General features: G+C 34.0%; 1 protein-coding gene across 2 annotated transcripts in view; it reads right to left on the bottom strand.

Moving 5' to 3' along the window:
- MAN2A1 (mannosidase alpha class 2A member 1) overlaps positions 1 to 27,017 on the bottom strand; it is a 175,870-nt gene that overhangs the window by 68,531 nt on the left and 80,322 nt on the right. For both annotated transcript variants that reach the window (XM_015140548.3, XM_078004468.1), the window contains exons 8-12: positions 24,649 to 24,826; positions 19,915 to 20,117; positions 17,002 to 17,184; positions 12,796 to 12,910; positions 12,318 to 12,385 (exon numbers count right to left, since the gene is read on the bottom strand). In XM_015140548.3, the coding sequence (XP_014996034.2) occupies positions 12,318 to 12,385; positions 12,796 to 12,910; positions 17,002 to 17,184; positions 19,915 to 20,117; positions 24,649 to 24,826 (747 nt within the window). The remainder of the gene's footprint in view (positions 1 to 12,317; positions 12,386 to 12,795; positions 12,911 to 17,001; positions 17,185 to 19,914; positions 20,118 to 24,648; positions 24,827 to 27,017) is intronic.

Below are 27,017 nucleotides of genomic sequence, written 5' to 3'. Positions count from 1 at the left end.
CATCTAATTATGTTTTGGTTTTAGAATATGCAGAAAATTTTTCAGTTTCATTGTGTTTGCTATGATTTTCCTACCTAACTGCTAAGTCTTGAGAACACGTTTTAAAGAAATATCTAACCACCATTACTGATTTATTCAGTATAGACCTGTTCCTAGAGTGTTCAGAACACAACTCCAGTCCCTGAGCTGAAGTGACCAAGGAAGAGTAGCTGATAGAAAATCTGGTAGCTGCTCTTTGATCTAGTTAATGAATCTAATTTGCAGATGCTGCTCCTTCCTACCCAACAACCATTATCACTTTCTCCTTTACTGATAAAAAGCCAATTTTATTTAGGATGGCAACAGTCATAGCTTAAAAAACAAAATCAAAATGAACAACAACAAAAAACTGTTTCACCATGCTAGATGCAGACATGTGGCCTAGTTCTGAACAATGACATGTAATTAGAATTCCAGTATGTGGAAATTCTGAGAAAGTTACTGAGTCCTCAGTTTATCCCAACTGCCATGACCTTCATCCTTTGCTCATCATCCCTCTTTCTGGATGAAACACAGATATAATGTATGTAGAAGCAGGAACAATCCTGAGCTTACAAGAACAAGAGCCACAGACTAACAGTGGCAGAGCTAACAGGTAAAAGCAGCCTGGACCTTTGATGACACCATGGAACGTATCATGAGCCCTAGACTACCTACCTTGAAACTTGTCCATAATAATAATAAAAGGCTTTCTTCAGAAGCCATTGTAATAAGGTTTCTGTTGTATGCAGTTCAGTGCAATACAAAATCAAACACTATACATGTAAGAAGTCATATTGGGTAACAAAGGAAAGACAACAAGTACAAAAAACTTCACCTTTAAAGAAGAAAATGATTAATGCAAGATGATTCTAAATCAAAACTTTTCCCATAAGGGTTAATCACTATGGATAAATTATTTAATTGCCTAATGATTACATGACTTTTTCTCAGAATTTTCACCCTCTCCACCTCCAATTTTTAGTTATTAGTTTAGCAAATAACTCCTATGTACCAAGCACTTCTTCCATATTTCACTCAACCATTCATAACTTCAAACAACTCATCTTCATTTTCTCCAAAAAACTTGAAAACACAGATTTCATAAAAACTTAAGCTAAAATCCCAGAACTTACCAGCCCTATGTTCTCTTTAGTACAAAAAGAAATGCTAATTTAGGCATCTTCAAAAAATCTTTCTATATAACTCACAAATGTAGAATATTTGACCAATTCATTATTACTGATAAACATTTAAGTCTTTTAAAATATTTGTTCACATGATAAACAAAGCTGAAATGCATGTCCTTGTCCAAAGTTCTCTCCACCTCCATATATGATTTTCTGTGCATGACAGATTCCCTCCAGTGCAATTCCTAGCTCAAATGCTACTGGCAGTAGGTCACTTTCCTTAAAGATTTGATAGGCACCATTTTGGAATGATGAACAAGACCAACCCATATCTGCAAGAGGTTTATAGTAAGTCTCTTCAGAGGACTATTACGCAGGCAGTTACTGGGTAAACACACAGTCCCATGGAGGCATATGAGACCACCACCTAGCTTCAAGGATCTCAACGAAGTTTCCAGAAGATGTAACATCTAAGCTGAGTCCAAAAAGACAATCAGAAATGTATCAGGCAAATGGTGTATGTGTGCATGTGCATGTCTGTGTGTGTACACTCGGGTGCATCTGGAGGTGAAGTCCAAGGTGGTTTTTTTTTTTTTTGGAGACAGAGCCTCATTCTGTTGCCCTGGCTGGTGTACTGGTGCAATCTTGACTCACTGTAACCTCCGCCTCCCTGTTCAAGCGATTCTCTTCCTCAGTCTCCCAAGTAGCTGGGATTACAGGTACATGCTACCACACCCGGCTAATTTTTGTATTTTCTGTAGAGATGGGGTTTCGCCATGTTGGCCAAGCTGGTCTCAAACTCCCGACCTCAGGGGAGCCACCCACCTCAGCCTCCCAAAGTGCTGGGATTATAAGCATGAGTCACCACACCTGGCCAATATCGGAGATTTTTTGTTGTGGTTTGGTTCTTTTGCTTTTGTTTTCTTTGTTTTTTTTCTTTGTTTTTTTTTTGTTTTTTTTGTTTTTTGTTTTTTGTTTTTGAGACGGAGTTTTGCTCTTATTGCCCAGGCTGGAGTGCAATGGTGTGATCTTGGCTCACCACAACCTCCACCTCATGGGTTCAAGTGATTCTCCTGCCTTAGCCTCCCAAGTAGCTGGGATTACAGGCATGTGCCACCATGCCCGACTAATTTTGTATTTTTAGTAGAGATGGGGTTTCTCCATGTTGGTCAGGCTGGTCTCAAACTCCTGACCTCAGGTGATCTGCCCACCTCGGCCTCCCAAAGTGCTGGGATTACAGGCGTGAGTCACTGCGCCCGACCTCGTTTTTTTTACCCCCAGGCAGTAAAGATGTAGAGGTAATACAACAAAAAATGGAGTGTCCAAGAATTGATAGTTTTCTGAATTGTTGTGCTCTGAAGAGAGTCATTGTAGGGCTGGAGCACATAGTGCAGACTGAGGTAATGCAAGAGATGATGCGAGAGAGATAAAAATGCAGGCACACAAGCCACGTTAAAGAGTCTAGAGTTTATCCTTAGGAAAAAAGAAGGGTTTTGAGCTAAGTTACAACATCATTGCTAATATTAGTTAAGTGCCTGCTAAGCACTAGGTCCCATACTATGAAGTTCATACACATAACCATATTTAACCCCTCCAACAAATGTGTGAGGCAGGCACATCTGTCACAGGGTTATTACCTGTCACCCAGGGGAGTCTGAAGCAGGGTAGTAGCACTGAAGATGAAGAGAAGTGGACAAATTTGAGACACATTTGAAAAATAGAATGAGGCTGGGCACGGTGGCTCACACCTGTAATCCCAGCACTTTGGGAGGCTGAGGTGGGTGAATCACGAGGTCAGGAGATCGAGACCACCCTGGCTAACACGGTGAAACCCAGTCTCTACTAAAAAAAAAAAGAAAAAAAAAAATTAGCCAGGCATGGTGGTGGGCACCTCTAGTCCCAGCTACTTGGGAGGCTGAGGCAGGAGAATGGCATGAACCTGGGAGGCAGAGCTTGCAGTGAGCTGAGATAGTGCCACTGCACTCCAGCCTGGGCGACAGAGCAAGACTCTGTCAAAAAAAAAAAAACACAGAATGAAAAGGTCTACCATGTGTTTGGATACTAGTTGAAAGTGAAAAGATGAAGATGATCAGGGTAGCCCCATAATTTATTGTGCAAACTAATGCACTTTTGAGAGTGAAAGAGGCCAATAGTGAAAAAACTGTCATATCTGGTCACTCTAAAATTGAAAGAGCTTGGGATCACATAACAGGTTCAAGCAGGGAAGAGGAGTTCCATTTTAAACACGGTGAAGTGGAGCTGCTAATGGGCCATCCCAAGAGAGCTATCCACTTGACCTGTGGGTCTAGAACTTAGAAGACTTGTCTCAGCAGAGACAGATATTTGAAGAGTTAACAGTACACTGATAGTAAGTGAAGGCAATGGAATAGGAAATATCACTCTCACCAGAAGTTGGTATTTTTTCTCTTCTTGATGAAAAACTATTATTTAGGATCTCTTATATGCTCCTGCCTCTCCACCTCTTTCAGGCATTAACATAACCTGAAGCCACAGATCCACGGTGCTGTTAAATTCTATCAAAACTAAATGGACATTTCTACCTTTAGTATGACAATAAAATTGACAATAATGATCTAGATTTCACTATGTCTAACTGCTTTCAATGCCTTTTTAATTCTTTATTTTTAATTGTTAATTCTAATTCATCTATCAGTCGGCTGAATTGACTCATCAAGAAATTTTTAAAATTTTTTTAAAAATATGGGAAGTGTGCCTGTGGTATGTTTTGTAAGTGTTTTCATATCTGAAAATGTCTCTCTACTACCTTCACATATGAGAGAAAACTGTGAGTATAAAATTATTTCAAAACTTTATAGTCTTCCTAAGTCAGTCTAGCATTTCTTCTATACTATACAATATCGTCTTTCTGCCTGGGCACTTTTTTAATATGTCCTTTTTCCTTTTAATTGAACTAAGTTACCATGGTGTACTCGGGGTGGCTCTTTTTTCATTTTTATTACCCAGCACTCATCCCTCTTCATATATAAAGGGAGGCCTTTTCAGCTCAGAAAACTTTTCATCAATTATAGCTTTGATCATTGCCTCTGCTGTAATTTTTTCCTAAAGTTTTTTAATTCTTTTGTTGGAATCTTGTCCTCCATACCTATCATCATCTTTCTTCTCATTGTTGGCATTTGTCTTCCTTTTGTCTACATTCTTAAAAAAGTATCTCATGGACTTTTTTTTCCACATCTATACCTTCTTTCAGTGTCAGCTTTACTCTTCAGCATCACTAGTGAAGATGGTCTGTTATTGCCCCTCCAACAATCTCTCCTTATCTCACTCCTCCCCTCTTTCAAATATTTTCATTTTCATTTCTTTGTCATCTTTTTGTTTCAGTGTTTCACCTTGTTTCATATTCCTCAGAGATTATAACTCAAAACTTTTTGAGAATTCCAGGTCCTCTTTTTTAAAAAAATTTTCATCTAATCTATGTAATAAATCATTTTAATAAGATACTCTTCTGAGTCATCATGCTGCACCCTATTTTTTAATCAGTCTGTACAGCTTTTTCACAGCTCTCCTATGATAACCTTTCAATCACTTATCCTCAAAGAAGTAGACATTCACCTAGACTCTGTGTTTACTAAAACTACCCTTGGTCCTTTTTATTTTGATATTAGCTGAAGTCCTTCTCTTACGTAGAGTTAGTTTATTTGACAAATATTTGTTGAACACCTACTTTGTGCCAGGTATTTGTCAGGGGATGCAAAAGCAAACAAAATCTCTGCCCTGATCGAGCTGCTATTCTAGCAAGGGAGGCAGACAATAAGGAATAAATGACATGGCCAGTTTGTTAATAATGCCATGAAGGATGTAAAGAGGATTCAGTGATGGAGAAAAAGAGTGAATAATAGGCTCGCATACATAGATCCAGCCTGACTGAAAGTTTCCAAAAGGTTAATATCCAAGGTGGCTGTGCCTGATTGGTATTTAGTCTTCTATACCGGCTCTGATACTGAACAAGGGGAAGGCTTCTTTCTTCAACAAAGAATATCACAGTATTCTTCTGGCCCATGCCACCACCAACAGCAATTTCCTTGAGCACTTTCCTAGCTCAATGATCTATCCTAAGTTCCCTTGTTCCTGCTTATTTATTTCTGGCAGATTTAGTCTCCAAACTGATTGCAAAATATGGACACAGTGGAAGCCCTTTCATCAACGTGATCAAGGCTGGCAATAGATCTATTAACAGAAAGAGTTAAAGTTGACCTGAAAATAAAAGTTAAAGTAGAAAATCATTATGATATATATGTGTTATTCTTAATATTTTACTTTACCATGTAATATATATGTGTATCATATTCAAAATATACAAATCCTTTGCTTTGACTATGGAACCAGTAATTGGAGTTGTCATATTCTCTGCATAACCAAACATGTGATAATCTTCTGTGGTCCCAAGCTTAGGTTTCTCTAAAGTATAGCAAGAACTTAAACTCAAAAATATTAAGAAAATCTGAATGCAGGCTGCTTCTACATTATTATGATTTCTTCCCAAATCTTTTGCAATCATCTCACCAATATTTGTCAGTGACTCACCTTTGCTGAATACTTCCAAAGTCCTCAACTTCATAAAAAAGGGTTTTTACATAATTCATCAGCATAATAAAATGGTTTATGAGAAAAAAATAACAAGAACAACTTGTTTAGGAATAAATAACTGATTCATGATAATCACACAACTGAAAGACTGGAGGGAGGGAAGTGCATTGGCCTGCTAGCTAACAGCCTGTTAGCTACAAGGCCACATTGCCATGGGCACTGAAAAGGAATGAAAAGAATCAGTTGATCTAGTTGGTCAATTAAATGAAGATTGGTCAACAGAGACCTTAGTCAGGGAGGAATAAGAAAAACAAAACAAAAGCTACATAACTTGCTAATAGCCTCAAAAGTAGCACTCTTCCAATAGAAAAATATTTGTTCACTTTCTAGTTAATATAATCCCAGAATTTCAAAGCCTTGGGGATAGACATTATGAAAAGGAAAAGGAATCATTCTCCATACTTGCTTTAAAAGACATGCAGGTTGCTTTTATTTCAAACTGCTTATCATTAATCAGCAAGTAATTGCATTTTTCAGACCAGTTCTATCAGCTTTGTAGTTCGTGGACATCTTAGATTGTGGCAATACATTGACTGTCAAGCCAAGGTTTTGGTATTCCTACAATTGTTCATCATCTTCTACATTTCATATGAGCTTTAATGGGAAACTGAGAGTCAGTCTCATGGTCTCTAGTCAGCCATCATGTAAATTGGAAGTGTCAACTATTTTTTTAATATAACAGATGTTATTTCATTTCAGTCAATGTGAGGTTGAAACAGTATTTCAGGAATTAATACTCATCATTCCCAATGTCATAAAAATAAATAGAAATGCTAAGAGTGGAGGGAACTGGAACAAAGGTGGAGCCTTTTCTCCTCATTTCCTACCCAAGAGACCTTTATATTTTCTTGAAAAATTAGGCAAAATGTAATCCCGTGATGACTGAATTAGAATGGCAAACACCAAATAAGATTATTTTGTATTGCTACTGAGCCCTGACTGCTCCAACACTAGTACCAACCACTAGTCAATGCAAACTATTTTCAACATAAAATTAACTTATGTAGCATCTTGCAGGTACCTTGAATTCCTTAAGAAACTTTTGGTTATTTACATAATACAATATATTCTATTCAGTCTTCTGGATAAAGCATCCTTTCTGAAAACACCCCAGCAGACTACAGACAAGATGAAAAGTGCTTCTGGATAATCAGGGAACTAGCCAACCTATACCTTGAAAAAATCAAAGTTAACACATAACAGAGACAGAACATAGGTGAAAACATACAAATATCTTTTACAAGCAATTTTATATTTAAATAGAAAAGCATCCTAGAGGAGAGTTTATAAACTCATCCTTCAGATCCAATAAAATTCATAAATACACTGTGCTATTAATGCCCAGATATACCTAAACTAGACTGGAATACAGAATAGCTTAGTTTTTATGTGTTTAAAAGTCTCTAGGACCATCAGTTACCAATTCCCTCATCAAAAGAAAAGTTCAAAGCAGCTTTATTTAAAAGGTAAAGATATCTCAGCTTTTCTCAAAATAATAGAAGCTGGAGAGGGTCCAGCATGTCAAATCCTATATTCTATTATTGACTTGAATTATTTTAGGATAATTAAAAAATATAGCCAACCATTTTCAAGAAAGAAAACCTTTAATCTGACATTTTACACTCATTATTCTGTTAACTAATAGAAAGACATTTCTATATACTAGTTTTCTAGTACATGTCAAAATTCAAGCTTAAACCATCATAATCCATGAGCTATTAAGGACAGTTCCTGGATTAATTATCGTGGTTAACACTCTTCCATCTCCCCCACAGTTGAGCACAAAATACGCTCCCTCTGTACACTGACAGCTCTTTCACCAGATTCACTTCTCAGACTAGAGCTGCCTTTTCAAGTCATGATCTCACTTCTGCCCTTAAGCTCCAAATGCCTCTATCAAATAATGCTGCCACAATCTGAGTGGTTAGAATTCTATTTTCCTAGAAATTCCATTTCCAAACAATAAAAATAAGGTTGTGAGCTTGGCTTCTTCATTTAAAACTTATGTGTAAACAACTGGTTAGAGATATTAGATATTTTCTAAGACACATTCTTATTTGGTATAAAAATAAGTTGATAACAAAAGAAAAAAAAACTCACCTAAAGCCTTGAATCCCATTAAACTAATAGATAATTACTGCCAGAAGAATTGTTTACAATAATAATATTAAAAATACAAAATGAAGAATCAGGCTATGTTGATAACAACAATAAGTCTTACATATGAAAACCAATCTGATAAAGCCAATTCAATCAGCTATTTGGAACTATCTTTCATATCCGTCCATTCTGAATAGCCACCCAAAATCCAATCTCAATGAAGTTAATGCTGTAAGAATGCAATGATGCTGAGATGCAATCTGAAATTTCTCAGGTCTCATGGTATAAAACTAAAATCTTAAAAGGACAGTTATACAAATTCCCAGCTTTATCGAATTCCTGTTTATCTTTATTTGTAGTAGTACTTAAAAGTTTACTTGGAAGCACTCTGGCACCCAACCTCCAAATATGAGACCAAAGAAATACCTAGGGAGAACATATACCAGGATACCACATTTTCACATAGAATGTGAACCATGTTCTATGTATATCTGGTGTCTGAAGATTAATATTCTCTTCAGTCAATATTTAAATATATTTCAATGAATCTGTATTATTCTTACTACGTTGCATATAATACCACAGGCATGATGCTAGAAATAAAGAAATAATTCCTACTCTCAAGGAGTTTACAATCTAGTGTGATTAACTTTAAATAATTATACTGGAAGAAACAAGCCAGCATTAACTGCCAGCCATGAGTGACCCATTTTGGCCTGATCTAGGTAGAAATTTGGGGCTAACAGTGTAATGGGATGAGGTATTGGGCATATTGGGAGGTGGGTGAGGTTACTCTGTACATGAAAGGTATATGAACTGAGGTAGCCTATAGGTGAACTGTCACAGCTACTCTCCAAAGATGACTACCATCATTCCCTTTGCTTTCTATACATGCTCCTCACATCAAGAAATGGAGAGTAATTCCCTCCCCTTGATCTTGGCTAACCTTCCTTGACCAACAGAATGTAATGAAAATAGCCTTCTAGGACTTCCAAAGCTAGGTCTTAAGAAGTCTTGCTGTTTCTACCCAGAAAACTCACTTTTGAGACTTTCAATCTTAAGATACTCCCTCTTAGAACTAGCCACTATGGTTAGAGAAGCCCAAGTCATATGGAGAGGCCATGTGTAGGCATTGGCAGCTAACAGCTCCAACTGAACCCTCAGTCAACAGGGAGCATTAACTTTCAGTAATGTGAGTGAGCCCTCTTGCACACTGAGCCCAGTCAAATCTTTGGGGAACTCCATTCCCAATCTCCAATTGCCTGCAATGGTATGAGAGACCCCAAGCAAGAACTGCCCAGCAGTTCTCTACAGAAACATGGGAAATATAATACATTGTATTTAAGACATTAAGTTTCAGAGTAGTTTGTTAGGCAATAGTCTACTAAAACATTTGACCATCAGGTCAGACTTTCCTCAGTAGGTAAGAAGTACCTAGAGAATGTTGAATTTAGAAGTGACTTTCTCAGAGCTCTGTTTTTGGCTAGATTCCTCTGATAACTTCATGTAATAAATTAGGGGCACAGAGAAATTGAAGACAAAAAGGTAAGAAAGTGTTGAAGTAATTCAAGCATGAAGTATGGCTTAGAACTAAAAAGTGACAGGAAAAAGGAAGATGCATTTCACAGATGAGAAGAAAAAAACTCTCCAACTGATAAAATTTAAGGAATAATAGAAGGTAGAGGTCAAAGTAGGTTCTGGGGTTTCAGAACCTAGATAACTAAAAAGATAATAATACTCTTAATCAAGACTGGCATCCAAAAGGAAAGCATGTATGGAGAAAAATCAGAAGAAATTAAATTATTGGTGCTGGGAGGTCATCCAGGGAGAACCATTAGACGAGCCAATGGCAATGGGTTATGGGAGGGCTTTTCTGGAATTAAGTACTTTTTAAGAATACCTTAAGTTGATATTCTGAAGTAACTGTTTTCTATACAAAAACTATGAATCCACACATGATATAGCTCATGTAACTGTGTAAACTAAATTAGGCATATCAACATGTACTAATGTCACTTTAAACAGATCATGGACTACTTTTTAAATACTCACAAAGTAAGTTATATTAAGTTTATTGCTATAACTAATATTGCCAACAGCATGACCAAATTTACATGTATTATTTATATTCTATGGGTTTAAGTTAGTATTTCTCAATCTTTTTTACATTATCACCTCCCTAATGACTCTTTTTAGACATTTACTAATCACCCACATACCATTTTAATGCCACACACAAACTGTTTACCTGTTATGTACTGTATCTATGTTTTATATATTAAAAAGAAAAAGATTTTCTTCGAATCCCCAAAAAACCAATTTTCACTATCTTGGAAAGAATATCTCCCCCATTGAGAATGCATGGTTTATTTAGATAGTTTGTTACTCAAATAGGAACTGAGTCTATAACTAAAACAAAGCCAACCCTTAGAACATTAAAGAAGACTCATGAAGAATATGACAAAGACTCATAGCCACACCTCTAAAACTTCCAATTTAAAAACTGAAAAGGGCAATTACTTTACTTTCAGTGCCTGCTAAATAAAACTACCAAATTCTTCCATTTTAAAGGCCACTATCATTCCTTCATTATTCATCCATTTTTACTGAGAGATCAGTAACTAAAATAATTTGCAGCTAACAAGTAAAATATAGATTTTAAAACCTAAAATCTAAGAAGCCCTAACCTACCAAATGGATAATAAGCATAAAAATAAATAAGAATCTGCCAATCAGAAGTATTCCTAATTTACCTACCTACAGAAATAGGAAAGTCAATATTTGATAAAAAAGAATTGTAAAGAAGTAATAGGAAGATAAACACTATACTATTTAAATAAAAACTATTTAAAAAGAAACATCAAAAAACAATCATTTTACTAATAGCCCCCAAAATTCCATTTATGTTTACCTGTATTTAAAACTCCTCAATATGAAAGCTTAAAAATATTTTTCTCTTTCATTAATATACTATATTTCATAACTTTCTTATCTGGCATTAGAAAGGCAAAATTATTAATTACTACTTGCTAAGGCAAAAACAGTAAAGGAAGGAGAGAAACTAAAGGGAACATCTTTTCCTCTGACCTATTATATTACAGTTCCAGCCCTGCCTCACCCCACCCACCATAAAAGCACCCAGAGATGGGGCACAAATCACTTACAGCAGCATATATTATTCTTATAACCAGCAAAAACAAAGATGTTCCTCCCCCAAAATATAAAAAGAAAGAAAAGTTAATAGATGAGAGAACTATGCCTAAAGCCAAATAGATATACTAATGCCAGAGATTACTAGGAACACAATATTTAAGGAACAGGCATATAACTGCAAATGCATCAAAACATAACTTATTTTAAGACAAAGAAAACATTTTGTAATTTTATAAGTAATATTTCTTTCAGTGTCATTATCCTTTCATCCTAACTACGACCTGGCAATCTGAAAGCTCCTACGGCTTGTGCCGTGTTACAGAGAACATTAGTATTACTAAAATAAAAAAACTTATCTCATTCTAAGGAATAAGCTGTATATATCTTAGGTCTCTACTTACTAAAGAAATTTAGACAACTAAGGTTTTAGTCTATACTTAACAAAAAGTGTCACCTTTACTAGCAACTATAAATTCTCTATACTTTCATTCATTTTTAAATAATTTTAATAAAATACATTTAGTTGAAATAATGAATTACTCTTTGAAATTATTTTTTTTATCCTATAATTGGTAAGGGGGGTACTAAATATCTCAATTCTGACAGTTAAAGGTTATATTACAAAAAATAACCACTGTGTGCCTGGGTCAACTGGGAAACGACCAACAAATATTTGGTTATTAAAAACAGATAACTTGCTGTTTAAAGAAATACCAATAAAACATAACGCATTTCTTTATAATTATTAGGTAGCCACCAATTAAATGCCCTGGTTTAAGGTCACTGAACGCCCTTCCCATTTACTTCAGCATAAATCAATAGTGCTAAAACAAGGCTGTTTCACAAGCAAAATGATAGTTATCTAATGAACAATTTACAGTAGAAACCTTGATCTTCTAATATTAATAAAGTTTCTTCTTTCATTTAAAAACAGGATCAGGGATTAATGAAGACAAGGTCGTTAAATGAAAGGTTAATCAAAAACGATATAATCTGAAATTAATTTTACAGAGATAAGAAAATGTTTTATAAGCTACATATTTATCATGCTATACCTTATATCTGTGAGAAATATTGCTATAATAGTTTATTCAGCAGTCAATGTACTAATCACTGTGTTAGCTATTAGCCTGAGCACAACACAGTCATGAAAGAAAATCCATTTTTTAGGAGTTTTTTAATTAATAAATTGATTGCCTCAAAATACATGCTAACTAAAAACCAGAACCATAAAACCTAAAACTATTAAGCCAGAAAGTGGTAAACATTTGTAAGAAATTATGAATTTACCTTGGCTCCGCACTCAGCCTTATTATATTTTTTTGTGGCAGAGAATCTTGTGATTTTTGTTTCAAATCCTATAAAAATGAACAGTAATTTTTAAATTTTACTTAACACTTTACGGACTCATCTTGAAACCAGAAGATCATTCAAATTCAAGTTTAGCAAGAACAGATTAAGGACTTATAAAAATTTAAGTATCAAGGGGCTTCTAATTAAAGCCAAGCAAAACAACTAATTATAATGCCCAGTTGCCTTACTAACATCTTAATAGTATTCTAAAACCCCATATATTTCACATAGTTTGAAATATTTATAGAAAAGATGAACATACAGGTAATTTATATTAAGCAATAAAAATTCTTTCAAATACTGTACAAAAAATTATATTTCAATGTCTCTTTTCATTAAGCTTCTCATCCTCTTTGCTAATGCAAGAACAATGAAATCACACATTTTTATGATGACCATAGATGAAATCACTAACCATCTCCAGGAAGGTATCAGAAGAGTAAGAGTCATATGTGAGTTTGTCCTTCAAAATAAGAAAAAATGCAGAAGTTCCAATTATCTTCTCCAAAACCATTAATGAATGAAAAAGTCTGTAAACCAAAAATTTTATTAGTCTGAGAAATAATTTTAAAATCTGCATACAATATTTTCAGTTTCATTAATAATGGCCAAACCACCAGTATCTTCATCTTGCATTCAAAGTGAAACCTATAATGAATCTATGACAAACCTGCTCTTTTTTCCCCCAGAACTAAGTACTTAGAAAAATGGTTAATCAGAAGATACAACCGACAAGAATGCATTTAAAACTGAAAGCTTTCTGGACACACCTGAAACACATAAACATACTCAAACTACATATACTTCCTATGAATATTGCACCAAATAATAATATCCAGTAGGATCACCCCAATAACTCTGAGGCATTCTACCAAAAAAACATGACTTGCTACTTTAGAAAAAGTTCTAACAAGGGTTTTAACAATGAATAAAAACATGAGCTAATTCAGCTCACAAGAAAATTCAATTAGTATACAAGTTATACCCCAAGAATTAAAATAGATATTTTGTTTAGTTTCATGTTCTTGTTCAAGAGAACTAGGAGGACAAGAGTTTTTGACAGATGTGAATAATGAAATTGTCTTCATCCCTGTCAATTCTTTTGGTCACTGAAATTACTAACTATATTCAAATTGTATTTTTAAGTCTAAGGAATCAAGTCTATTGATTCCAGACCAATTCTGAAATATATCCTCAGTATATCACCAGCTACTGCTGAAGCACTACTCATGGAAAAAAGGAACTTGCTTGAAGATTTTTTTTTTCCTAATTCAGTTATGTTTCTTGAAGGCTTTATAGACCAGGCATCCATAGGCAAATTCATATTGGAGAACTATGCAGAAAATCCTCGCTAATCACATTTTCAATTATATTATTTTTTCTAACACAGAAAGCAACTTTGGATCTATGCCTTAAAAACATTTTTGTTGTCATGCAACAACAACAAAAAAACCTGTAAAAGAAGTTAACTTCTTTTTTGCAGAGTATTAATATTTCCTTCAGAGATGTAAGTGACCATGATCAATGTTACTAATTAAATATATTTACATGGCAAATCTATAATTTTAATGCTAAAATCTTATGGATTTGAGTTCATGCCATAATTCAATTAAATTTCCCAATATATTCAAATGTTTTCCTAGACAGTGTTAAGTGTTTTCACCATACTAAAACACCATATGAATGAATATGGTTCAGTTATGACAATAAGACCCTCAACCTAAGTTCCTTTCTATTGTCTACAGGGCTATCTTTATTAGGCAGCCTGAATCTCAACCTAAGTTCCTTTGTATTGTCTACAGGGCTATCTTTATTAGGCAGCCTGAATCTGCAGAGTGAAAGTCATGTTCTCCACCACCTAAAACCACAGATGTATAAAAGAGTCCTAATTAAACTGAGTCGAAGCCAGGCATCAACATTTGCATCCTAAAGGCACACATGAAGCCTTCTCATAGGATGAGTACTAAAGACTACAATATATCACTCCCCAAATGTTTTCTCAGGATGTATAGAGCTGTTTTGTTTAAAACAAAACAAAATGAAACACAGTACATTTGGGAAACACTGGGTAAAACAAAATTCTAAATGTTTCAACATTTCATTAATATGGAATTTTTTTCAGGGCCTCTAATTTCTGAACATCCATTTATCCTATTAATATGGAATACGGTTCAGGAAAAGTCACTTGGGAATCACAGGTTCCTAGTTTGCTGTCATGGCTGTTGTATTAAGGAGATGTTAGCATGTCTGCTACTCTATAGGTTGTCTACATTTTAGGACCCTCACGCTCACCCTGTGTTCCGTTTTCTCCCACCTACCTTAATTACAAGTTAGGAATAATTAGCGGAATTCTAAAACATTTCTCTAAATGACCTCATTACCATTTCTTCTTCCCTTCTACACAAGCCACATTATCTATTAATACTTTTAAGCTGACTGTCTATTACAACATTGCCCCAATCCAATTCATTTTTTTATGCCATGATTAGAATTAATCTCCAAATGTGGCATGATGTATTCTTGCTTTCCAGTTTATAACTATACACACATTCGATCTATTGTTGATAGCATACTCTCAGATTCCCCCTACTATGGCAGAGGAGAAAGAAGGGCCTGAATGCCTGATGACACTGCAGAGCTGCCATACCAGAACCAGTTGTCTACAGATTTTTTTCATATGACATAAAAATAAGCAGGACAGGATTTATTCTGTTTCTGGTTGCTATTACTCGCAGCCAAATGCACCACTAATTCATACACTTGTTCACAGTGACATTTCTGCCAAATCTGAATGAATAGTAGTCATCAGTCCAAGTTCAAGAGAACACCCAATACTAACTACCTCTTTGTTAATAATTCTCTAACTTGTGTTTTGAAATTTCCTCCTTAAAATGTCTGTGCTAATGATTTGGTAATTGTTTATGACTTTTCAATGAAGTGTGAAGTACTTCCATAGCAAATTTACAAATGCCAAGTACAGTTTGAGAATTACCGCCTTTTCTTCTCTAACATGCAATTCTGCACAGGGAAGTTTTTATAAGCCAAAAGCAACACAAAACCTGTGGAGGAACCAATGATAGCTCTTCCAGACAGGTCATGATAAAAAAAACGTTCTGTAGCCAAAGCTCAATGACCTATAAGCAAATCTCTTTCAATATGACAGCCAGAGACAGCAAGTGGGCAGTGTAGGAAAATGACTTTTCCATGTCCTCTTAGGAGCGCTGCCCTGGTCTGATTCTAAGCAGTCTCACTTTTAAACTCTCAACAAACCAAGCAGGCCAGGAGCAGGTGAGAAAGAAAAATGGAGGATCTGACCTTACTTTCAAAAATGCTTTCTGTGGGAGAAATACCATCTTTATCATCTAATGAGCATTTTCTACTTTAAGCCCAGATCAACCTCAATAGGTGGGTGTCAAATATACTTGCCATTAAAAAATGGAGAAGATATTCAAGATACTACTTTGAATGTTTTTTTTTAAGAACTGAAATCAACTAATGAAACCCCAAGAATATCTTTTTCCCCCAATTTCTAGAAAGCCAGTCAAAATATTGTAACTAAAAATTTAATTAACATTTACTACAATTAGTAATATAAGTTGTGAGTCAATTTTTTAACATTGATTTCATGTATTGTATATGCTTTTCTCATCAAGGAGTAGTAATAAAGATATTCACTTTTTAAATCTATTCTTTAAGAAAATCACAGTATATTTTAAATGACTTTAAAATATTATCAAAGCACAACACTGTTGATAAAAAAAAAAACAGTATCAGGAAGAATAGTCTAAACCATAGTAAATAAAATAGTCAAAACTCCTTCCCCAATCTAGGAATCCCCGCTGCACTGATCTTAATGAATGAATGGTCATCCAAAGTCTGGCATGAGGATAGAGAACTCCCTACTACAAAAGGTAAGATTTCTTCCCCATTATTAGGAAGCTCTGTTTGCCAAGTCCTCTGTTATCTCAGACCATGCTTATACTCATTGTTCAAATTCTTTAATATAGAAATAACTTAGCTTCTACTCCCTCGCCCATCTGACAGCCCTTCAATGAGTTAAACATGGCTTTAATATCAACACCCAGGTCATCCTTTCTCATTCCCAGTGGTTTATATAATCCATATATGATAAGGTTTATAGGTCTTTTTCTTTCCTGGCTATGATTCTCAGCTTATTATGTCAATGTACCTCTTAAAAAATATATACACAAGAACAATTGGATATGAAATAGGATGAGATTAAACTGACATACAATGAAGTAGGAATCTTTATCTCTCTAGATTATAGCTATGTTTTGTTTGATGCCAAGTCCTTGGTCAAGAAGATAACCCCAATCACCACACTGTATTTAGAAGAAAACAGGATCAGCTTTAAACAGTAGTAATAATATTTTACTACCCTATTTGCAGAAATGCATTGCAATAAAAAGTTGGTGCAGCTAGGATTTTGTCAACAGATTTCTTAAAAAAATTTGAATATCGGTGCTGTTTTGCTATAGTAATACGAGGGATATCATTGTTAATGTGATTTGATATGCACTAACAACTTCATCAAAATATATAATCTTATTACCCATAATTTTAAAGATTTTTTAAGATGATTTTTGTATAATTAGATTACCTGGTACCATAATCCACAACCACCCAATCTTTTGCAGTTCCTGTGATAGCATCATGATGCTGAAACAGTCCCAAATTCCTTCTGGCTTCTGTCAGTGCCGTGTAAAGCGATGATGAGAGAAATTTATTTATCTTGTATTTGTGAGCTTGTCTCAGGGCGAAATAGTAAAGAATTTCAGCAGCCCTAATTGCATAAAAGTCATATTTTTATTTTAAAACAAACACTTAACTTATAATCTAAAACATGTGACATCAATACTTTTCAAATTTTTTAATCCATAATTGCAGTACAAGCAATTTATGAAAAAGATATTGGTAATAATAATTCACATAAAATGACCAGTGTATCCATATAACACATTTGCATTCTCAATCATCAAAGAATACCATGTCTACACTGGTATCAGGGGTCCTTGTTCTAGATGATCCTGGAAAATAAGCCAGTACCTGTTGGCAGCAAGACAGGCTTATTTATGTATCACATAATGAAAAAATACCTGAAAAATTGGATAAATTTCTCTGCCCTTTTTTCTTTCCAAGAGCAACACACACACAGACCATGAACATCATAATGTCATTTACTCTCACATATATACAGTAAGAGACATGCAAAAGAAAGGCATAGTTGGTAAATGGGACACTCAGAGGAGAGGAGAGAAGAGGCAGAAAATAATGGCCCAAGAACAGCTCAGGGACAAGGGTTAGTTTCAGTTTTGAATGGTAACATATAACAAACATGGAGAATTTAACAATACAAACTGAAAAATGATAAACAGGATGTCAGCTGGGCATGGTGGCTTATGCCTGTAATCCTAGCATCTTGTGAGACCAAGGCAGGAAAATCACTTGAACTCAGGAGTTCAAGACCAGCCTGGAGGACATAGCAAGACTGTATCTTAGCCAGGTGTGGTGACATGCACCTATAGTCCTAGCTACTCATAAGGCTGAGGTGGGAGGATCACTTGAGCCCAGGAGTTTGAGGCTGCAGTGAACTAGGATCACACTACTATATGCCAGCCTGGGCAACAGAGAAAGACTTTGTCTCTTAAAAAAAAAAAAATTCCTGGCTTTAAAAGGAGTACATATGCATATCCAGATATCCTAAAATGTTAAAAGGAAGATTTGGGAAATACTGTCTTCCCTATACTTTTATATTTTATCCACATTTTACAAATGAACAGAGGGATGAAACATTACTATTTTCAGACAAACTTATGTATAAATTAATACATTTGCAAAGTCACAACTATTGTATGGTTTTTTGGTTTTAATGCAGCAGAATTTTCCAAATATATTACTAGCAGTAACCACAATGTCTTGAATACGTTCAATAAATGAAGATAAACCAATATTCTTTTTCCCACTAAAAAATACTTGACACTTAAAAATCACTAATTCAGTGGTCCAAAAGGATCTCTACATTATTGAGAATATACTTCACTTTATAACAGAAAAGTTTAAAATAGTATAAGAGATAACTGGTTGATATTCTGTAAGGTAAGAATGGATAAACACTATAATATGTAAACATTATTTTAAATTTAATAAGATATATTCCATTACCTCAAGCAGTTATTTCTTTGTGTTAGAAACATTCCAATTCTACTTTTAGTTATTTTGAAACACATAAATGATGAATATACAAACTATTATGATTATATACTGTATGCTTATATCAAAATATCACATATACTCCATAAATATGTACAACTAATATGTATCTATAATAATGAAAATAATTTTTTTAAATGAGATATATTTTTCGGGCATATTACAAGTAACAGTAAAAGGTTAGGCTTTTGAAATAGTAATATTTAATAGCAGCACAATATTAATAAAAAAACACTACCATATAAAAAAAAACTCTTAAGAAAATTCATAATTTTTAATAAAAAGCCTTTCCAAAATGTAATCAATGTCCACTAGTATATAAAAGAGAGTAAGTACAATCTAACTCAAACATCAAGATTCAACATGAAAAGGAATTACTTTAGTGGTCTATACATAGAGAAAGCCTTGGGGGCCTCTGGAGTAGTTTAACTTTATCAACAATCAGCCTCTGTTATTTAGGACCATGCTCTCCAATATGATAGCCATAGCCACACATGGCTATTGACTTTTAAATTAATTAAAATTAAATGGGCACATTTCAAGTGCTCAATAGTCACATGTGCCTAATGACTACCATATTGGACAGTGCAGAAATAGAACCTATCACAATAGAACATTGTATCAGTGATTGAAAGGTCTCCTGGATAGGGTCAGTTAAGTGTTTTTATGTTTTCTACAGACTTTTCTGTCTTCTCTGTATCCATTTACATGTTCAATCATTGTCTGCCCCACCAGTCATCATTTTTTCAAATGCTGTTCTATGCAGATAACTGTGCCTATAGAAATGTGCTTCAAATAAGTATGTAAGAACTGAGATGAAACCTAGTCTAAACTTCTCCGACATACAAAATACATTAGTTTTGGATTGTGAACTTTGAAGCTCATATTTCAATGCTGGGAGGCCCTATTTGCTTCTTTGATGCTCACCTATGTTTCCAATGAGAAGCCCATCAGATTACTAGCCTGCAGACACTCATGATGATGTCACTGAATATTAATATGGTGTGCAAATAACATAGGAAAATTAATTAGAAAAATACAAAATGCAGAATACAACTCCTTAAAAATCTAATTAAATAAACTATTTTTTCTTCCAGAACAAAAACCTATGTAATAATTTGATTATAGTTTGGAGACGTATTTCTGACTGCATTAAAATTTCACAATTACATTAAGTGCTTAATTAGAGCTTAACACTACATAATGTACTACACGAATGATATATATTATGAAAAACTACAAAAGGTTATGATAATATAAAGAAAGTGAAGAAATAGATGTAGCTACAGAAAGGTAAAAGTACCTTAAATGAGATTCCATGATTCTATCCATTCGTTTGTAAAAGGGTCTGGATGTAAAATAGCCACTCCAATAATGATCATCTCGATCAGCATAAGTGAAAAAATCTCCACTTAGAACAGGGAACATCGATTGGCCCTTGTCTCTCTGAGTTTCATCTGCTTTATCCAGTGCATCAAAAAAATCTGATAAAGTTCCAAACTGTATCTAGTTTAAAAAAAAATGCACTTCAATTATTCATTCTACCTTAAAATTATTTACTTCTTACACTGTTAGGAAAAGTTAGTAATAAATACTTAAGATGTGTTTCCAAGTTAAGATGAACACATAGCTCAGATTTTGTAAAAATCAGAAGCAGAGAAGAAAATAATAGTGACTTTTTTTTTTTTTTACTTGCATTAAGGTCCAAATTAAACTAAGGGAAAACTTATACACTTTAGCAGTTAAGAGAAGAGCATGTAGATCTACAAATCAGTGAATATGAAAACTCCTACATATCTCTAGAATTTCAAAGTGCAAAATAATTTGGGCATGGATTAATCCAGATAAATGAAAGATGAGGGCAGCAGCAAAAATAAAAGACATATTAAAGTGTTCCAGAAGTCTAGAATAACAGTTTTATTAGCCATAAAGTCTAGAAGAATAATTTTGTTAGCCATAAGGTATTTCATATATCATACCCTCCTCTATCTCCCTTTTCCCCCAGTTGAGTTCTTGTGAAAAAGGGACTTTAAGAACAGCAGGTCATTTAAAAAAAAATGGATTTACTCTACCAGTAGGTAACACTGAGTAGAAGTTAAATACAAAGAGTGATAAGAATGGCAAGTCTGCTGCTTAAACACACTGGTCTTTCCGACTAATTATTTAAATCAGCAGTAAGAAATTTGTTTTTATGAGTTCAAACTATTCTACAAATCAAAGACAAAAAGAAACACTATACCAAATCTTGTAAACAGATATTAAAAGGCAGTCCTGTCAAAATAAATAGATTATTTAACAGGGAATGTGTTCCTTTTAAAAGAAAGATGCTGATTTTGTTGTTTCCTACACACATACATACAACACAAACACACACACACACACAAATACAGATATTGCAAGTCATTTTGATTCAAGGTAGCAATAGTATGGGTTTGAATTCCATCTCTACCACTTATCTGACATGTGTTTTGAGCATATTACATAACTTCTCTGTCTATCCACATTACAGTGAATAGGGCTCTAAGTAAAAAGTTTACAACTGGCTGGGCACGGTGGCTCACACCTGTAATCCCGGCACTTTGGAAAGCTGAGGCGGGTGGATCACAAGGTTAGGAGATGGAGATCATCCTGGCTAACACAGTGAAACCCCATCTCTACTAAAAATACAAAAGAATTAGCCGGGTGTGCCTATAGTCCTGTAGTCCCAGCTACTTAGGAGGCTGAGGCAGGAGAATAGCGTGAACCCGGGACGCGGAGCCTGCAGTGAGCAGAGATCATGCCACTGCATTCCAGCCTGGACAACACATAAGAAAAATTACAAAAATAGTTAAATGATGATCAAATGGCAAAATGACTGTCTGGGCTATTCTATGTCAATTTTTCAGCCATCTGAACTGAGTTATTTACTTTTATTCTCCATTTCATTAAAAGAAAATAAATGTATGCTTCCAGTTCAGACAAAGTAACTTTAAGTATCCCATAAGAAACAGATATAACTAGATAAACTACAGAAAGAAAAAGCTCTGAAGACATTAAAGAACTAAAGCAGCCAGAACTTAAGGGACAAAAATGTTGGAGAGAACGAAAATGCATTAAGGTGGACCCTATACTCTACCAAATTTTCATCTTGGGGTACTGGTCCAATCACTGCACAAGACATAAAGGCCTAACAGAAAGCAATGTCCTAGAAGAAGAAAATAATAAAATTTAGTATCTGGTCATGAAAAAACACTCTGTAAAAGAAGAATATAAGGAAAATTCCATAATCTGATAAAGGAAACCTACAAAATTCTACAGCTAACATTATGACCCATGAATGTTTTCTCTCTTAGAAAATTATGTCTGCTTTCACCACACCTACTCAACATTACACTAGAGGACACAGCCATCGTACATGGTAAGAAAATAAATTGAAAGATTTAAAGTTTTGGAAAGGAAGACATAAATATGCCATTATTCATACATAGGAAATCCATGAAGAATCCACAAATATAATAAATAAATTTAACAAAGTTACTGGATACAAGACTAAAATGCAAAAGTCAATTGCATTAATACACAAAATACACCATGTTAATCGATTAGATGGCCCAATAATTGTAGTTATTTGTGCTCAAATTAAAACAAAGATTCAATGCAATCCCAATCAAAATCCCCTTCAATTTTTTTTTGTTTGTTTTGGTAGAAATTTAAAAGATGACCTAAACCTATGTAGAAATACAAAGGACTAACAGTAACCAATGCAATCTTGGGAAGGAGAACAAAACTAGAAGACTTTTACTATCAGATATTAAAACCTATTACAAAACTGTAGTATTAATAATTAAGACAGTGTGAGATGAGACAAATAGACCAATAAAAGTGAACAGAGAGTGTAGACACAGACCCACACACAAATGCAGTCTCATTCATGATTAATGACAAAGATGGCACTGTGGTGCTGTGGAAGAAAGTATGGTCTTTTCAATAAACGGTACTGGATATCTATATAAGCCAAAATGTATCTTGATCCCTACCCTCACACAATTCATAGCAATCCATTTCAGATAGATTATAGACCTGAATGTTGAAGGCAAGACAATAAAGCTTCTGGAGGATAGCTTCATAAGAATGTAGCTTCACAACCACATGATAAACAAAAAATTTTTAAACAGAACAAGTTCTAAACATAAAGAAAAATAGTTATATTTAATTAATTAAAATTAAAAATTTCTGTCCATCAAAAGACAGCATGAGAAAGTGAAAATGCAGGCTACATAGTAGGAGACAACACTTGCATATATTTTACATGAAAAAAGATAGAATTCAAAATGTACCAAAGAGCTATAAACAGTAAGAAAAAGACAGACAACCCAATTTAATTAAAAAATCATCAAAAGACTTAAATAGGTACTTCACAAATGAGGATACCTAAATGGCAATAAACATATGAAAAGAGGCTCAACCTCATTAACCACGGGAGAAATAAAAAATAAAACCATCCCATCTATCAAAAGGATAAAAATAGAAAACAAAAATCCTTACAATACAAACTAAGAAAGGGTGTGGAACAACTGAAACTCTTATACAACACAACAACTGATGCATCTATTTTGGAATAGTTTGACAATATATACTAAAGCTGAACATGTGCTTTACTAGGATCATGTGCCTATGATCCTAGTTCATAATCTGATAAAAATTCAGCTGTAACGATCCTGAATAAACTTGATATTTTATTAGGTTTATTTATCTATTTGATATTACTTAGGTTTGTTTAATAAACTTGAATTCTTACTAAACTATGGTTTACCATCAGCTTTCAAATTTCCTAAACAGTAACATCACTTCCTTTCTATAGTATTTTCACATATGTTCTACTTTTACAGGTCAATATGCAAAATGATAAACATGCTGAATAATTAATCTTCTTATGTAGAGTCTCTAACACACATTAAAAAAAAAGACTTAGACTATTGCCCCAATACAAAGAAATGATAAATGTTTGAAGTGGTAGATATCCTAAATACCCTGATTTGATCATTATACATTCTCTGCATGTATCAAAATTCATAGGTGTCCCATAAATATACACAATTATGTATCAACAAAAAATCAATTTTGTAATTAAAAAACTTATTGATCAAATGCAATATATGACTATTGCTTGAATTTTGACTCAAACAAATTGTATGTTAAAAGAATTGTTTTTTATGAGATGAGGAAAATCTGAATCTGCCCAGATATGTATCATGAAATTATTGCTAGTTTTTTAGGTGTGATAATGGTATTACGGTTATATTTTTAAACAGAAACTTTATAATTTAGAGATACATACTGAAACCTTTACAGATGAAACTACATGAAATCTGAGATTGGTTTCAATATAATCCTGTGGGGAGGAGTGAGACAGCAGTGGGGCATGGCTGAAACAAAAGTGGTCTTGAGTTGAAGAATGTTGTAGCTGAGTCATGGATATGGGGAGAAAGGGAACAATTTTTGCTATTTTCAGAACTTTACAGTACATTTTAAATTTTCCATAAGAAAAAAAAAAAGAGTAAGAACCATAGGCAAATGATTAATTTTAGAAGTCTTCTCACTTAAAAAAAAAAATGCTAGTGTATTCTCTGGACATAGGACATTTGTTTGCAAAATTCATGACGTGTTCATCTGCATCTGCCAGTCATGCTACTAAATCACAAGGATGCAGCTGTCAGAGAGAAATAACAGACTTTCAACGTTGGTTAAAGAAAAAACAACAAAAACAGGGCGTCCCTGAAGACTAAATATCACAACTATTTTCAATCACATAATTTTCAATCACATAAAAGTAAATTCCTCTTTAATCCTCAAGCAGTGGTAGGAACGGGACAGCTTTAGATATGGAACTATAGCATATAATAATTTTCTTCCTAATGGATTATACTTTTACACAATAATTATATATTCTAAGAAGCACTGTGATGTAGGACAAAGAAGCTAAGGATTTCTGTTCATAGTCTCATTTAATAATAAAGGCTCAACTTCAAATATGGAATCATAAATATTTTCTCCTTACCTTAACTTTAAACTTGGACTGAGAATTCATATAATCAAAAAGCTGCTGATAATTCTTAAACTGTAAATCCCATTCTGTGTATTCACAGTAGCGGAAATCATCTCCTAGTGGAGCCAAGAGAACTTTGGTACGAAAAAGCTTTGACTTCTTTCGGTACTGATCTAGTAGCATTTGAGCCCTAAAAAAAAAAAAAAAAAAACAAAACAAAACAAAAAAAAACCAGAAAATATGAATTTGACTAAGAAAAACTGAATGTGACAACTGATTAAAAAGGAAATAACCAAATTCAAAAGTATATTAAAAGAAATTATTGTATATTTTATCTGCAAAGTTAGTATAAAGACAGATTTTTTTAAAAAACTATCATACTAATTTTCATTATCCTTTAAAAATATTCATAAATTCTTATCAGTAGGAAAAACTCATAGGTTTCCAATGAATTATCTTTGGAGAAATATGGTCATATACCAACTTGGCATATAATAAATGGGATACCAATGACTTCCTAAAGCCCAGTCACAGAGATTGAATACCAGATAGCACATGTGTTAAAATAATTTATCTAGTAAGACAATAAGGATTTCCCACATATACAGACTTTGAAGTTTGCTTTGTCTTAATATTCCTTTCTGTAATCTAAAATTATCTGATTAAACACAGAAAAAGGTGTACTTTGAACAAAACCAAAAGAGAATAAATGTTAATCTATAACATTTTATAGAGTCATATTTTCTCTTCTAAAGAAAAAAAAAATCAACACACTTGTCACCTGCCACCAATAATCTGAGTATTTGTCACAGATTTTCAATACTGACCATCAGATAAGGATTAGGAGTTGAATTAGCTATTTTGGTTTCTACTTCTCTGGACTCTAACCAATAGCTTGATGGAATAGCTTTTATATTTCATATTCTATTATAGTATTCTGCAGAATATCCTTTGGAAATCACTGAATTAGGGCATCATTTAAGAAAGTCTGAGAATACAAACTAAGAGAAAGGGCTTGTGAAAATGAAATTATACAAGTGGATGAACCCAGAGCAGTTCACAATGTTTACAAAGACAAAGCTAAAGACAAAGCTTAAGAAACTAGTGATTAAATGACAAGTATTTTTATACTTAGTATTCCAATTTTCACTTCAAGAATCATCCAAAAGTAAATTCTAATTCACAATATAAAAACTTATGAAAGTATTTCAAAGAACACCAATGATGGAATGAAGCATTTTATAAAAATTAAAAACATTTAACTAAATCTCATATGGTCCTTTTTACATTTATAATCTCTGAAAATGCATTGCAAATATAAAATTTTAGCCAACATAATACCTTGGTGAGCAAAATATAACCACAGTGTCCTTATGTAACATATAATGCTTAGTTTTCTGACATTAGCACATTACTTTATCTTTACTAGTAATTTGCTAACATTCCACATTTGCCAAAACACTTTCAGGTTACTTATAATAAAAAATACATGAAGAATGAGATTCTAAACAGAAAGAAGGCTACCAAAAAAAAAATGAGAAAAAAAAAATCAAATATATAAATCATAGATACAAGACAAAATTGAGCTCCAACTAGATTTCCTAGGCAGCCAGCATAAAAAAGGGTTTACTATCAGATATGCAATATTTTGTATTATATACATGTAAAACACATATAGAGAAAAGAAATCACAAACGTCAATGGCATGCCTTTAACACTTCACATCTATCCTAACTCTCAAGCCTGTCCAGAAAGTGTCAACACTGGGAAACCGAAGTAACCAGCCTGTAATGCCTGGCAGGAAGAAGACACTCACTAAATATATGGTGAACCAATAACAAATCAATTGACTCAACATCACATTTGAAAACATACAGATGCAATTTGCTCCTGATTTATTTTACCAGGTAAGAAATGTCAACTTAACTGTAACCAAGAAAAAGAAAATACCTAAAACATCAAATCATGTGACGGTCAATAGAAAAGGCCAACTTAAAATATATAGTACTTGACCAAAAATGAACTTGACTAAGAATGATATTTCTTTACTTGCAAAGTAGAAGAACCTGCTGAGCCGGACATATCAAAAGATGTCATCTGCACATTATAGTTAAATTTCATTTTCTTTGGGACATTAAAAAGTTGAATAGGGCTAGTAGGCATGGTGGCTCATACTTGTAATGCCAGCACCTTGGGAGGGCGAGGCAGGAGGATCATTTGACCCCAGGAGTTCGAGACCATCCTGGGCAACACAGGGAGACCTCATCTCTACAAAATTTTTTAAAACAATTAGTCGAGCATGGTGGCATGTACCTGTGGTCCCAGCTACTCAGGAGGCTGAGGTGGGAGAATTGCGTGAGCCCAGGTGATGGAGGCTGCAG

The sequence above is a fragment of the Macaca mulatta genome, chromosome 6 (genome assembly GCF_049350105.2).
Source record: "Macaca mulatta isolate MMU2019108-1 chromosome 6, T2T-MMU8v2.0, whole genome shotgun sequence".
NCBI classification, from domain to species: Eukaryota; Metazoa; Chordata; class Mammalia; order Primates; family Cercopithecidae; genus Macaca; species Macaca mulatta.
This window is presented reverse-complemented; position numbering and strand designations above follow the sequence as displayed.